Below are 17,186 nucleotides of genomic sequence, written 5' to 3' on the forward strand. Positions count from 1 at the left end.
TAACTCTCCATGTCACACTTCTTAAATTACTTAGTGATACAAGCATAAATAAGTCTTTCTTAACTTCAAAGATCTTATCGTTTCAATTACTCTAATAATTGATCAAGAAATACTTGATTACCATCATCCCCTAAAACAAAAATCACCTCAACCATAATTTTTTTTTTCTAAAAGTTTATTTTCTTAAAGTACCCTCTTCTACAATTAAACAAAAATCATAATAAGTGTAAATAACTGCCTTGATGAATCTTTACACCAAGAGTAGACATAGAAAGCACTTTTAACATCTCCTTCCCCTTCCACATAAAAAGACACAAGATGAAACTCACTTGCAACTAAACTATTGAAGCTGAAAAATTGATGATTAGACTTATTAACCTATCTCACTTTATTCTCATGCTTTTGCTTCATGACTTACTTTTATCCAATGAACAATACCAATTATTTGTTAATACTCTTAGCATAAGTAAAGTGACTAGCAACTCCTACTTCGATTATTTACAGACCAATAGATATTGAAAGGCCAAGCTGAAATATCTGTGATCTATGAAGCCAATATCATCTCCACCAACCACTTCTTTCAAATTCATTCTATTTTCACAAAATATTATATATATTGCATTAATCAAAATTCTAAAGGAGAACAAAATCAAAAAATACATACATACATATACATATATATTTTTTCTAACAATAATCATTATAAATATAAAGTGAAAGAGTGGATTAGTTATTTAAATACTTGGTTCAATGAGATCGTTTAATTATTAAATTTGGAGTTACAGTCTTAAAAGACTTTAATATAATTTTGATTGACCTTCAAGTCCCTATAATTTTATGGGTGATTTTAATGTCTCTCCTTTTTAAAAATGTTCAAAAGAGAATGACATAGAATTAATGTTGAAGAAAATGACCATCATACCTACAGTTTTATTTAGTATATTTGAATTCTACAAAAGTACATTGGCAAAAAATAAATTTTCTTTTATTCCATAGATGTTCATATTCAGCCACTATCTGATTATTCATCTCTAACCAATTTAGCTACCACTAGCTCAAATAAAGCACTTAATAGGTCTAACTGTGAGGATTTGAATCATAACCAATTGGTTACAACCTCAACATCTTAACTACTAAATTATTATATATGCTTTGTTTAAAATTAAACTTTTATATATTTTAGGTTAGTTAGGTACTTACTAATTCAATTACAACAATTATCAAGGTAGCCATTCTTTTACCACTTCTATTGTTCTTTTGTCATGAAGTGAGTTTTTAACTAAACCCACTTTAACAATTTTTTTACTAAAGTGGGTAGAAGTGAGCCATTCTATAAAAACTAACTTCCCCCCACTTCTAGTACTCTTTTTGAACTTATAGAAGTCCACCCAATGCCTGAACTCCCTAGTTTTATTCTCATTTCTGATAAATGAGTAGCATAAGTACTGGAAGTGATATCACTTTCCCCACTTCAGGGAAATGACACATCCCCCACTTCCCACTTCCCTCCACTTTCTCCGAAATGAACACCCCCTTAACTACCAAATTGTTCTATATAATTTATTTAAAATTAAACTTTTATAATTTTGAACCTATACTTTTCACAATTTTAAATTTTCTTAGAACACTTAACAGGTTACCCATCTTTTACTAGTTAGGTAACTAGATAAAACATTATTAAACCTGTGTGATCATATTTATTTTGTTATCAGCTATATTCATTTCTTACTAGTTTGCCATATTGTTGAACCCCTAAAGTTTTATTTATTACTTGTATTCCTTACTAATTGTCACATTGTTAGACCACAAGGTTGTATTTATTGGTTATATTCCTTCTTAATTAGTTGTCACATTATTAGATCCTTAGATTATATTTATTTGTTAATAAGTTGCATTACTTTGTTAACAACTATAACATTATCAGACACACTAGGTCATATTTATTCCTAAGCAGGTCATATTTATTTCTTATTGGTACTACACTTAGGCCGACTGCATCATACTCATATATTAGCAAGTTATATTCCCTATTAATTATTCTATGATGACTTCTATTTTTCTTCTTTTCCCCCCAGCCTCTTTACCACTAAGGTATTTAAGAATCACTCTCATTTTTTTTCATTCTTTTTCCAGCCTACTATCTTAACTCATGCAAGAAAAAACAAATATTGCTATTGGATTTTTACAACAAATATAAGATAAAAAGAATAAAAGAAAAACACAAATAAGACATATGATGAAATACTTAAATATAAGATGAAAAAATAATCAAAAGAAGAATATGTCTCATAGGAAGGAGAAGAACAATAAAGAAATATTTATAAAAAAGAAAAAAAAGGAAGAAAAGGAAGAAAATGAAGAAGGATGAAAGAAAAGAAAAAGAATAAAATGGAATAGGAGCACTTTGTTTATAGAAATTATAAAATTAATTTGATGTATGCAAAAGCTACATAAAATTATATGCAAAAATAGATATCGATTGGGCATTCTAAAAGTTAGAGATACTTTTTGGTCGGTATATAAATATCCAACGACCACATATTTATTTTTCCTTAAATTTAAGGTGTTTAAATGTTTATAAAAATAAGGTATAGTTCAGGGACGGCTCAAGGCTTATAAAGGCCTAAAGCCCAAGCATAAAACTGACCCTAATTAATTAATAAAAAAATTATTAAAAAAAAATTGAAGCTATATTTTTTTTGAAATAGATTTGTTCGTTGGGAGAAGAAGAGAATTAATTATGTATTGGAGCTACATTTTTTTTTTTTGGAAATAGATTTGTTTGTTGGGAGAAAAACATAATTAATTATATATTAAAGTAAAAAAATTAAGAACTTAATTTATTAGTTTTTATTTTAAAAAGGCTAGATGATCGAAGATTTGAAATTGGTGCAGTATTAAATAAAAAGGTTTAAATATTAATTAATTATACAACAAATAATTATTATGATTTCAAGGATAAGATTTTAATTTTTTTTAAAAATTTAAAGTTAATAATGAGGTCACAAATTAAATTTTAAAGTTATTATTTACCCAGTACATTGTTATTACTGTAACCATAGTGATATGATTTTAAAAACTATATTGGTTTAAACTTAGATGATGCAGGGGCCTAAAGCAGTTACTTGATTGGTTTTACCCTTGAGCAGCCCCTGGTATAGTTCATAGTCTAATCCTTCTACTTTTCAAAATGTGTCCTTTAGTCCCTCTACTCCAATTTGTATTTTTAAAATCCTTCTGCTATTTCAAACGATCCAATGTAGTCCCCCACCCTTACAACCATCTTATTTACCATCAAGTTATGCTAACATGGCCTCACGTGGCATTTTATATCATTTTCTTGGGTGAGGTGGCACACATGGGTAGTGTAAATGAATGATTAAAAAACAACGATAGTAATAAAAAACTTAACTCGAATTTGATCCTTCCAATTGGATTTGAATTTGAGAATTTTAACCCCTTTCTTCACCGAACCCCCAGCCCAACTTCCTTAATTTCATCTCTCTCCATCACAGTCTCCTCGACTGACCAGCACAATGATATTAACGACTTAACTCATAAAATGCTGTGACCGCAACCTCCATCCTCCATACCGGCTAAAATCTAGCCACAAGTGCGCTCATACCCTTCATCCTGCACCTTTTATACCAGCTTCTTAGGGAAGGTACCCTTTCAATGCTTTTCAGGGATGTACCATAATTTGCCATAATGAACATGTCTATATATTTAATTTTATTAGAATGGCTTAAATATTTGTGGGGGAGGTTAATGATGTGGATTTTGTCTTTGGTTTTCCCTAATCCTCTTCAATTCTTTCTTGATGAGTACCTGGATTAGTTTTCTTATGCTTAAAGAGTACCTACTTAACTCTTTGCACAAATTTATCTTGTGGGTTTTATTTTTAATTCTGCCCTAATCCAGTATTTCTCTATTTTTTCTTGTTTAGTTGTTTTCGTCTTACACAAGTTTGATGCAATGTAGTTCACCCTAATTTGTTGTGGAGTGTATTTATTCATGCATGCAAAAGTATGCCACAATATTGGTGTCTTACTTTTATGTAATGCTTAATCTGAATGTGATTATGTTCTTTAGCCTTACTGCATGATTATTTTGCATGCTTATTCTACAATGTAGCATGTGTGTGTGTCTCCATTAACTAAGTCTATATTTTACTTGTCTCTTTATCTCAATGGATGGGTAGACCACATAATTTAGTGGCCCACTCCATGGTCTTAGTCTACAAAGTAATTATTCATGCCTTTTGTTTTTATGTGTGGGGCACTAGAATATGATTAGTAGTTCTCTTAGACTTTTGCTTCTATTAATTTTTTTTTTTATCTTTTCACTTGCCAACTTATAATTAATCCTGACAAATCAGTATAGTTGCTAAAAAAGTATTATAGCTTCTTTCTTCATCGTCCTTAGTTGTATTTAATTCCTCACAAAGAGAGTAATTAGTTTGTATTTGTAGAATATACAATATCATAGAAGAATGTATTATTAAGTATCACCATGGAGGGATATTATTGAGGATAGGAGAGGTAAAATATGTCCATAGGCAGAGGTTGACTTTACAGTGGATTTTGATAAGTTATGTTATTGGGACTTATTAAGGGATATGCCATATTTAGGGTACAACAATGAGAAGATGACTTTCTTCTTTGTGGATAATGGGGGAGTATTAAATAATATTTTTGATGATGAGGGCACTATAGCTTTATGTGATCATTTAAGGAGACATTGTATTGTAGATGTTTATATTGAAAATGCTGTGGAGTTGGATGCTAATAAAGAAGCTAAGGTGGATGTTGTGGAGTTGGATGCCAATAACAAAAGTGAATATGATGGGGAGTTAGTTGCAGATAAGGAAAAATGATGATGTATCTACGGAGTTGGGTGGCAACAAAGAAAAGGATGATGTTGTTGTGGATTTAGATCTCAGTGAGGAGGGTGCTGTGGAATTGGTTCCCAATAGGAAAAATAAGGAGAGTGCTGTGGAATTTGGACTCCAATATGGTAAATGAACATGGTGATAGAAGCAATGGCTTGGGTGATGATGATGAGGAGAGATTAGAGGATATCCCACTTGCCAATTATATCTCAAATGTAGATGAAGGAAAGGGAGCAAGATAGGGATATTGTGAGTAATTATGTCAAGCTGAAGAAGTTAATTCAAGAGGATGGTAATGATAGTGATGATGAACATGTTAATATAGAAAACCCTAGCAATAGTGCTTGTAGAGGAATGGGAAACAATGAGAAAGGTGCAGTTGAGGGTGGGACGGTTTCTTGTTATCAAAATGATTATATTAAGTCATCAAATCCTGACAGCTATAAATATACAAGTGAAGGTTCTTATGTAAATGATACAAAGAGGCATAGTTCCAAGATCAAGTACTATGACCCTAGAATGCCATTGGATGATTTCTAACTAGACCTTAGGTTTGTAGAACTGAAGTGGTTTAAGAATGAGCTTATTGCTTTTTTCTACTAAGAAAGTGTTTGAGTTCATTTATGTAAAGAATGATGCATTGAGGGTGAGGGCAAGGTGATCAGCTAAATAGTGTAAGTGGCTGATTTTATGTTCTTGATGTAGTGGAAGAAAGATGTTTGTAGTAAAGCATTATGTGGGTCAACATTCATGCCTTCTAAAGACAACTAGAAACAAAATGGTGACATCCTAGGTTGTTGTTAAAAGGTTTGGTGGTGTGATCAATGGTTATCAGGCCAAGGCATATGAGGTCAATGCTCAGGAGAGAGCTAGGTGTATTTGTAACAAATAAGTTAGGTAGACATGCTAAGGGGTTTATGCTTAAAAAAATTAAGAAGCAGTTCATAGAGGATGGTAGAAGAGTATTTACTTCAACTACATTTTTATTTGAACTGTTTTTTATTTTAATACATGGCTTTGATTTTGTACAGGGACTAATCTATATAGTAAATACACTCTTACCATTAATTGAGCATAGGATGTGTGCAAGACATATTTATGGTAGGTGGGGAAGAAATACTAGAGTAAAAAACTACAATTGCAGTTTTGGATCACTGGCAGGTCAACTAACCAACCTGAGTTGTACAAGCAACTGCAAAATGTGGGAGATTTGAAGGGAGGAAAACATGTTGTGGAGTTATTAGAGAAGTGACCAATCAAAGATTGGTGCCAAGCTTACTTCACTAATGTAGTCAAGTGTAAGAATATGGACAACAATATGTGCGAAACCTTCAATGGGTATTGTTACAAGCCAGAGGTAAGCCCATCATTTCTATGTTTAAAGAATTGGGACAATATGTGATGAATATGATAGTTTACAAGAGAGCTATTGATATGAAATGACAACTTGACCGTGAACCCAACATAGTTAAAAGGATTGAAAAAGAGAGGAATAACAGTTCAAAATGGCAGGTTGAGTTAATCATGTAAGAGAAGGGTGTGTTGTAAGATTAGCCAATCATAGTTGCTTTTGTGGGAAATGGGATAAAAGTATGATCACATATCAACATGCAATGGTTCTAATTGCATTCTATAGAACAAACACAATCAATTATCTGTATGAAATAGTTCAACAAGTACAAATATTTAATGGTATACAAATATCCTGTAAGCCCATTGAAAGGAAGAATGTTCTGGCCTACAAGTGATAAAGGACCATTCCTACCAAAAATAGTTAAAAGAATGCTTGGTAAAAAACATAGGAGAGAGAGAGAGAGAGAGAGAGAGAGAGAGAGAGAGAGAGAGAGAGAGAGAGAGAACCATTAGAAGGGGGAAAAAAAATAAAAACACAATAAAGATTTCAAGAGCGGGTAGGGTTATGAAGTATGGCATTTGCTATACTAAGACTTACAACAGGGTGAAGTGTCAACAAAAACTAACATAGGTAAGTTTTTTACATCTCACTAAATTATTAAGCCTTTATTTCTGTATTATTAAAATGGTCATGGCAAATATGTTGTGTTGTTGCAGGTCCTATCTAATTCCACTGAGATTGAGTTACCCCCCAGCAACAACTACTGAAAATGAGGAGATAGTTACTGCACAACCATCAAAGGGAAAGAACAAGTCCACTAGTTCAAAGAAAAAAGAGATGACATTTGCTGCACCAACAATGAGAAAAATGGGAGTTGCTACTTCTAATGTAAAAATAAGTAGACTGGGTGTAAGTGATACTTGCCTTAATGGGTAAATTATTGTATATAATTGATGAATTGACATGAAGTGTATTTCTTATATGATGTAGAATGACCCAAGTGATGGTGTTATATTGAAAAAGAAAGGGACAAGGTTCTTTAATCATTACTACTAGTGCACTAATAGTAATATATGTTCTCTTATTGAACCTAGCTTACTATACCATTGAATTTTTGTTTTGGTTACTAATTTATATTCTTTGGTAAATCTATAATTTCTAGGTAGAAAGGGATAGGAAGGCTGCTAAATAAAGAGCACATAACAATTAAGCTGAAGTTAGCAACATCTATAACATTTGACGCCAAAAACTATTAACACAACAAAGCATGACAAGGACTGTAAGTGCAGCAAATCCTCATATCTAAAACCATTTCCAAAGATGTGTTTCAGTTTGGGTTCAGTTAGGTTTAGACTGGTCTCTGTTGTGTTTTTGCAGAATGATAAATGGACAAGTTTTGTTTTAAACTTCAATTGGTCATCATGTACGGAAACAATCCTTTTGTGCAATGTTCTTCAGATAGTCAAAGCTTTAGTTGTGATATATGCAAAAAAAAAATTTTGTAATTTGCATATGTTATTTGTCAATAAAGTTAAAATGTGTTAATTAAGTTTCAAACTTCAGTAAATTATATGGTTAATGTGATTAGTGACATTGGAATTGTATTTATTGTATATCTTTGTTCAATATGGATGTATGGAGAACAAATTCATCATTAATTTAATATTAGATGTTTGAAGTGCAAAACCTGCATTTGTTATTCACTACTGGGTTTTTGTAATGCTTAACTTGCATTTTGTTTGATGTTTGAAATGCAAGACTTGAATTTTGTTGCACTTATTATATCATCCAAACTTCAATAAATTATGTGGAGCAGTAAATTAATGTTGGATGTTTGAAGTGCATAATTTGCATCTTGTTGTGTAGTGCTCGAATTTTTTTTGTGTGTGTCTGTGGAAATAGTTACTTGGTAGCTGATTTACTGAACATACATATGAGTATGCACATTAATTTGATAAAATCATAACAAAATCAAATGAACAAACATCGAAGTATGTACATCAATTTGATACAAACAAAATCCAGATAAAAAAACCACCATACAACCAAAAATCCCAACAAACTTTGATTTGGATTACATGCTTGCCAAAAAGTTGAGTGGCATGCGAGAACAAAACCTAGTTGTACATCACTTTGCAAAATAAATGACAAGATCTCGGTTAGTGAGAGCTCGACCAGTGTGGAAAGTAGAGGTGCAAGCGCACTTTTAGTGAGAACTCGACACATTCGAGTGATGAGGTTTGGTGAATAAAAAGGGTGAAGCTCTCAAATTCCGAATCCAATTGGAAGGATCTGAATTCAAGTTAAATTTATCATTATTATTATTTTTTTCTATTCATTCATTTATATTATTTAATACTCATGTGTGCCATCTCATTTAAGAAAATGATTTAAATGTATCATGGCGCCATGCTAGTATAATTTGAAGATAAATAAGACAATTGTCAGGATAAGAGACTATATTGGATCGTTTGAAATAGCAGGGAATTTTAAAAATATAAATTGGAGTAGAAGGATAAAAAACCATACATTTTGATAAATAGAGGGACAAAGCTAAGAATAATACACTAAACTTATGTTTTTCCGGGTATTAAAAAAATGAAAAATTCTTACCATATTATTTTCTTCTAAAAAATATTGAAATTATATGTTTTAGGTATAATCACCAAAATAGTCCCTGTACTTTTCTCTCTCTTCCCTTTTGGTCTTTCTACTCAGAAATGCTCCCGACTAGTCCCTTTACTTTTGAAAATGTGCCCACTTAGTGAAAAATGCTCTCAACCAGTCCCTCTACTTTTAAAAATGTGCCCACTTAGAGGGACTAAGTGAGCACATTTCTAAAAGTAGAGGGACTGGTTGGGAGCATTTTTAACTAAGTGGGCACATTTTCAAAAATAAAGAGACTAGTCGGGAGCATTTCTGAGCAGAGGGACCAAAAGAGAAGAGAGAAAAAAGTACAAAGACCAACTAGGGTATTATACCTATATACCTATGTTTTATAAAGTAGCTTTTCGGATTGAGAAAAAGGCATCCAATAAGCTCTTAATACTGTAACCTAGGATTTTGAGCCTGACATCCAATGTTTTTAAAACCGTACCGGGAAGCGAACCGGCCTCAGATTTGGGTCATGGGTTGATCGGTCCGACCGGATGACCCATTCTGGTCGGACCGGATGACGTCATAAACATATATTTAAAATGATATAAAATTATAAATATTTTATAAAAATTAAATAATATGTATTAAAAGATAAAATCATAACAACAAAGCTAATTTGAGATCAAACAAAATATATATATAATCCTAAATAGTTTTTGAAATTTTTTAAAAAAAAAAAATCCAAAATTGCACAAAACTTAACAACTATAACCACAACATCTATATGAAAGTCTACAAAATCAACAACATAGCAAATAATTAACAAATTAACCACAATATCCATACATAAATATGAAAGTCTACAAAATATATAGCATAGCAAAAACTTAACAAGTTAACTACAACATCCATACATAAATATGAAAGTCTACAAAATCAATAGCATAGCAAAAACTTAACAAGTTAACCACAATATGAAAGTCTACCAAATCAACAACATAGCAAAAACATTTTCATCTAATTTCTTAAAGGAGATGTACTCATGTAAGCCAATTTTCTTCATCCAACTCATTGATAGCCATTCCTTGGACACCATTCATTGGATTATCATCATCCTCAATGCCCACCATATCATCTTCATTACCACCTAAAAAAATCATAAGAATATTAAATATCAACAACATTAACTATTGTGAAAATAATAGTTCAAAAACTTAATAATATTAACCTTTAGACAAGTTGGTTGATTCTTCATCCACTCTTGGTTGCTCTTCTAACATAGATTCCAATTCATCATAATCAAGTTCTCCTTCCGGTTCTTCTTCCATCACCCAAAATTCGGTTTTATCAATACACTCATAATCAATTGGATCATAAGATCTATCTTTTGAAGCCAACCTACGAAAAAAAAAATTAAATCAATGTCATATGAATTTTGTGAGAATAAAAAACCACAAATATTTGTACCTATGTTGCAAACGTAGGTTATAATGAACATATACTAAATCATTGAGTCGTTGGTGCTCCAATCTATTTCTTTTTTTGGTATGTATACGTTCAAATACACTCCAATTACGTTCGCACCCAGAAGAAGAAACAGTTTGACTAAGAATCCTAATTGCCAACTTTTGCAAATTAGGAACATCACAACCAAAGAATTTCCACCATTCATCTACAAAAATATATAGCAAAATTATGTTAATATATTGAACAATCATAAAACCTTAGAAATCAATTATATGTTATATAAGTTAAAATAAAGCTATTTCAATCTTACCAGGAGTAGTAGTCTTGCTAGTGCTTAAAGCAAGTGGTCGAGTAAAAGTCTTTTGTCTTTCCCTAAATACTTTCATCTCTTCCATGAGTTCACTTGGTTTAAACATTGTTTGTTGCTCAATTACATCAAGTATGCCTCGTTGAACCTCCAATTTTTGGCACAAGTTATGCTCATCAAATTGAAATGCCGGATTCAACCAATATGCCAAAACATGAATTCCCGTACGTAAAGTCCTATTCCACCGATCTTTGATAATGGAAGTGTAAGGCTTGTACAAATGTTTCTTCCTTTTGAACAATTCTTTAATGCTTTTCCGAGCCCTATATATTCCATCATACACGTATCCCATTGCCGGCTTTTCATCAGAATCACAAATTCGTAACAAACGAATCAATGGCCCCATTATCTTCACCATTATCAAGCAATTTCTCCAAAAATTTTCATCCAAAATAATTTGCTTTACTTCTCTCCCTTTTTCCATAGTAAGAAATTTTTTGAAGTTTGAAGAAACAACCAAAGCTTGTAAGTAACTTTTATGGTCATGCAAACTTTGCAATGCAATAAAAGTAGTTGCAAACCGTGTAGCTCCTGGACGAATAATTTCTGTCCAATTTGGTTGGTTTCTCAACCAATTCAAAACCCATTTATGATTGTAGATGAAAACTGTTATCTTTGAAGCAAGAATAGCCAAACTATGAACAGTAGTCATTTCAGAAATATCTTTCATAATCAAATTTATAGAATGAGCGGCACATGGAGACCAATAAATATTAACATACTTCTCTGTAATCTTCCTTCCAGCAGCCTTGTAATTTGCTCCATTGTCTGTCACCATATGAACTACATTTTTAGGACCAACCATTTCAATGATTTCAGAAAAGAGATTGCACAATGTCTCTGCATTTGTAATAAAGCCTGAAGCATCAACTGACTTAATAAATGATACGCCTTTAGGAGAATATACTAGAAAATTGATCAAAGATCTTTGTCTTGAATCTGTCCATCCATCACCCATGATTGTGCATCCTGTTTCAGCCCAATTTTTTTGAAAACTATCAATAGTCAACTTTACTTGTTGCTTGCAATCTCTTAACAAGTTAACTCTTAATGCATGATAACTAGGACCGGTATAGCCATGACCCATACTTGCTATCTTGCTAATTGCAACTTGGAAAAAAGGAGAGTTAACAGCATTTAGAGGAATGCATGCTTGATAAAACCACATCGCAATTGACATATCAGTATCATGCCATTTCTCCTTACTTTGCAAAGAAGCCTTTATACTTGGTTGGGTAGGATCGGCAATTCCATGTGTAAAATATGATTCAATGCCAAAAGAAGCTTTTCTTTTTCCTTTGGAATTTGCACCCACACAAGTACTACTTTTGCCTACTTGACAAGAAGTGTCTCCGATACCATCACCTTCAAGTTCATCAAAACATCCTTTTTTCTCTTTGGCCTTTTGAACATTTTCTTTCAATGACCCTTGCATCAAAAACCGAACATCTGAAGGTACTCGCTTGCATGAATCAACATTGCCTTTTGATCCAGCAAGATGTTGTTTCATTCTGTTAATCCCTCCTCCTGCATTTTGTTTATGACAAAAATTGCAAACCAACATTTTTTTTCCTTGAGAATTTTGAGCCTCACTTATGTATCTCCATGCAATGTCTTTTTTTTGTCGAACATTTACACTAGGAGATTGCACTTCATTCGACGGTGTTGATCCCGATTCATTAGTATCCATTTTGTCCCAATCTACATAAGATTTTAAAAAAAGATGTTAATTGCAACCACCAAAAGCACGCATGAGAGTCATATGCCACATAACAAATGGATTATTTATAATATTAAAGACATATAAGCAGCATATGGCTATTATATTATGCTTTTTAATTGATTTGATACAATATTGGAATTTCCAAATGAATGAAACTACTCAACATTTACATTAGCTATTAGATAGATGTAATTTTAAAAAAATAATAATAACACAAACACATCCTTTGTAAACTAAAAGAGTCCATAAGAGCAGCACAAGTAATATATATATACACACACAACTTCATTAATGCCAAATTCTTTAACCAAATAAAGTAAAAAAAAAAAACCATCCAACAGACCAACAATAAACACAAGAAGAAGCAAAGAAAAGGTCTATGAGCAAGACTAGAGAAGAAAGTCTTGGCAGTGGTTATTAACTTATTATTCAGAGCATCATACATGATTTTCTTGTAAAATATTATGCCATATAAATCATACATGATTTTCTTGTAAGGCTTCCAGAAGATTATTGAGGTTCTCAATAATTTGATTCCAATCACTCTGAGTATGATTAGGAAAAGAACCCCCAGATCCTTGCAGCAAAGCTGCCTTGGCTGTCTTTGTTGCCTTTTTCAAAGATAAACAATGATTAGAAGCAAAGATAAACTCAAACCATGCATGCAAAGTGCGTATCATATAGCAAATATCAATAGCTACTACCAACAAGCAAAATAGAAATTATTGAAAAAATTGAGCAAGAAAATTTATCCAGCCATTAAGTCAAATTTCAGAGAGGTAGCACAATTAACTGCCCAAAATATAATCAAGCTTTTATATTATTAATGATACTAAAACAGATATTTCCACACCCAAAAACTTTGAATGTATCAAAAGAGTTAAACTCTTTGTTTAAAGAGTTTCCACCATCATCATTGCCTTTAATTGAAACTCTTCTTGCAATTGACCCTGCTGAACGTCAAACTGCTTCCGCTGCGTTAGGGAGTGAAGTAAGTTTCAGATTTTCCTAAATACTAGCTTCTGACATCATCTTCTGGTAGTTCTACTATGCTAGTATTATGTTGCAAACATTTGTCTTTTAAGGAGTTGGCGGGCTAGAGTTTCATCTCCTTTTTCTCTATTATTCATATTAACTGTATATTTTTGGAGTTACTTTTATGGTTTATTGAGCTTGCCCTTTTATTTGTCAACAATGTCAAAAATACAACCCTCAGAATAAGTAGGCAATGGCTATTAGCAACCAAACAATTATGGAATAAACAAAAAACAATATAAAAGAAAATAAAACATGCATCAAAGTATCAAACCTGTATACAAATGGAAAGCAAAGAAGTCAAATCTTTCTTCAAATTGTTACGGATAATGCTGTAAATCTTCTCTTCATACAGATGGAAAGCAAGAACATGGCTGACTTGGAACTTGGAAGCTTGCAGTGGCAACGGCAGCCTTGCACAAAGACATTTTCCTCTCAGCTCAGGATCAAACGGTTGAATGCGGCAGCGAGCAGTTGGGACTTGGGGGTTGGGAGTCACCGAGTCGGGACAGTGCTAGAACACCGGGGTCTGGGAGCAAACCTTGCAGGGGAATCAGGGATCAAGGGATCGGGGGATCGGATGGCTAAAGCCCAAGGGAGGAGTATGCGACAGAGAGAAATTGAAATTCCAAAAGAGATCATCAGATTCAGATCAAACTTAAACCTAAATAAAAAAACCGGGTTTTTTCCGGTTCCGGTTCAACCGGCCGGTTCGCCGGTTTTATCCGGGTTTGACCGGTTTCAATTTTGGTCAAAACTCAGCATTAACCCGGACCGGACAGCTGTCCGGTTCCCGGTTTTTCCGGTCGGACCGGCCGGTCCGGTCCGGTTTTAAAAACATTGCTGACATCTCTATGTTGGAGACTCCTCCGATATTTATGTTTTTGTGTTTGGATACTCAAACGAAAATATAGAATTAATATTTAAATAATGTATTTAAATTAAATCTTAATACTAAGACTTATATAAATATTTGTGCATACTTTAAATCCTATATTTTGAGTATAAATATATTATTATAAATATGAACAATTAACGAGTCAAGCATACATCCTCACCTTCTGTATCTGAAGAAGCTCGATCCCTGATCTTCTCCTGCATGAAAGTAATTTGGTGACAATAGACTTTGAAACTGTTGGCCAATATATTAAATATGTTTGATAAGTAACATATAGGTTATAAAATATTTATGAGTTTATGACTTCAAAAAAATTATAATTATTTAATCATTAATTTAAAAAATCTTTGGCCATGACTCATGCTTTCAGGTAAGAATTTATTATTTATTTATTTATTTATTTTTAAGTGAGATTTTGTGGCACATTGAACTTTGAACCTGATTATAATAGGACTTACAGTAACATAAAGGCAAACCAAGTTTTGTGGCAGCCATATTTATAATGTACCAAAACCTAGACTCACCAAAAGCAACGGATAAGGTCATGAGAAGAAGACAGCATTGTAATATGTTTAGTACCTTCAAAAGTCACTCAATAATAAATTATATAATCATTGCTTCTATATTACTCTGCAACCATGAGATATGAGGGATAACCACAAATTATCTAATATTTACCTTCAAATAATTGCTTCTTTTGTTTATTTAGTTTATATATATATATATATATATATATATATATGTATGTTGGTCCGTTTATAAGACAAAAAAAAGGCATCATGAAAATTTTATATAAAATATTTACAACCTAAATATAACAAATGATAATAAATAAAAAATAAAAATACATGAATTTATGTAAGAAAAAAACTAAAATTAAAGACATAAAAAAGAAGGTGATTCCATTATGTTGAAAATTATAAAAATAAAATAAAAACACATGAATTTATGAATTTATGTAAAAAATCTAAAATTAAAGGCATAAAAAAAGACATCACTTCCATTACGTTGAAAATTTAAAATTTACTACAATAGTGGATATGCACAATTTAAAAAAGTTACTATTTGGTCATAACAAAGTTTTAAGATAAATTTTAAAAATTTTTAGATCAATTACAAATTATATTGGCTTGTATTCAGTCTGAGTGAGATCCTTTAAATTCTGTTAGTAGGTCTCAATCCCTCCACTAGTAGCACATACATATTTCTAAAAGAATTTTTTATAATTCAAAAATTTATAAATATTGCATTGTGAGGTTTTTCAAATTAAATCAAACAGGATTTAGGTCGCAAACTCTAATAATGATTTTAATGTTCATGCCAATGATATATAATTTTTTCTCAAAATAATATTTCTAACTCTCAATTATTTTTATTTTGGCTTTCTCGTTGGGTAATGGAAATATAGAAAAGACTATTTAAAAAGCATTTCTTGCATTTTTCTAGCTTCAAAAACTATGAAAATATATAAAAGACTATTTAAAAAGCATTTCTTTCATTTTTATACCTTCAAATACTATAACCACAAACATTGTTATGAATGCTTCAAATCTCCATTGATATTTTCAAATGATTTTATTGTTTGTTGTCCACTGGCTCTAATTGAATTGGAGAACCAGAGTCAAATAATTGAAGGAATATCATTACCAAATTTACAAATGCACCCCTTATAAAACTTATATTTATGTCCCCATAAAACCATTAATATATTCACACCTTGTAGTCAATGTTTAACTAGAACAATTTAGAAACAATGATAAGGGAAAAGTCAGCATAAAAGATGAATAATATATAATCAGAGTTAAGGGTAAAACTGTCATTTTAAATTGATATTTTGTGGGTGTGGTATATACTTCAAAGATTTGTTTTTATAGTTAAAATATATAATTACTCATTATTCTACGGGTTTATATGTAAATTTGACAAGATTATATATAATACCAAACATCTAATCAGCAAAGCTCTACCAGCCAATAGAGACTACCTAATCCCAATTAGAACCTGCCAGAATTACAGCAATTTTGGAATTAAAAATATTTGTGAAGTCTTAGCTTCAATGAAATCATTATTAAAAAAAATTAAATAAAGAAAATTATGGAAATTTATTTATTTATTTATTTTATAAAGTATATTTATATAGAGTTTGTAGTTTGTAAGCAACCTAACTAGACACATTATTCAAAAGGATTAGAGAAAAGAAAATTTAATGGTGGGGCTCAATGGGCACTTGTCATGCTAAGATCAGCAAAGTGTCATTAAAGTAAAGGGTATTTAATTAAAGAATCATTAGGATGAGGAACATTGTGTTTTGGAAAGAGTTTGGTGGAGATTAATGTAATAAACTAGTGATCTTTTCTTATGGCCTTATGTATGTGTTTTTCATAAAATTATTATTATTATTATTATTATTATTATTATTATTATTATTATTATTATTATGTTTGGTTGTATACTTGTATGCACAAGATAGCAATAAAAGAAATATTATATTGATGAAATTATATATATATATATATATATATTTATATATAAACATTATGTACTAAAATGAAGGACCAAACTTTTGGGAAAGGTCTTAAAATGTTAGTCAAGTTTGAATAGTTCGGTAGTTTTTTTTTTTTTTTACAAAGTGAACGAATAATGATGTTAGAACATGTATAAATACTGGCTCATTTTTGTTTGAGGTGAAATTTGAACATATTTCTTTGGAAAAAAATATAAATATTTCATATATATAAAGGATATGATGATAATAGGTAGAGAGAATACTGGTAGAGTGAATATTTTTTTATGAAACAAACTTGAGTAATACTTGAAAGAAATGCAAGAAAATCTGTTTTGAAAATGGTTGTT

General features: G+C 31.3%; 1 protein-coding gene across 1 annotated transcript; it reads right to left on the minus strand.

Moving 5' to 3' along the window:
• Positions 1 to 9,883: 9,883 nt before the first annotated feature.
• On the minus strand, positions 9,884 to 14,077 carry LOC120277681. The gene is made up of 7 exons (XM_039284533.1): positions 13,977 to 14,077; positions 13,710 to 13,848; positions 12,945 to 13,011; positions 10,621 to 12,204; positions 10,428 to 10,515; positions 10,072 to 10,241; positions 9,884 to 9,990 (listed from the first exon to the last, which is right to left on the minus strand). The coding sequence occupies exons 1-7, from the start codon at positions 14,075 to 14,077 to the stop codon at positions 9,884 to 9,886; spliced, it is 2,256 nt and encodes a 751-aa protein (XP_039140467.1).
• Between the last annotated feature and the right edge of the window lie 3,109 nt (positions 14,078 to 17,186).

The sequence above is a fragment of the Dioscorea cayenensis genome, chromosome 15 (assembly GCF_009730915.1).
Source record: "Dioscorea cayenensis subsp. rotundata cultivar TDr96_F1 chromosome 15, TDr96_F1_v2_PseudoChromosome.rev07_lg8_w22 25.fasta, whole genome shotgun sequence".
Classification (NCBI taxonomy): Eukaryota; Viridiplantae; Streptophyta; class Magnoliopsida; order Dioscoreales; family Dioscoreaceae; genus Dioscorea; species Dioscorea cayenensis.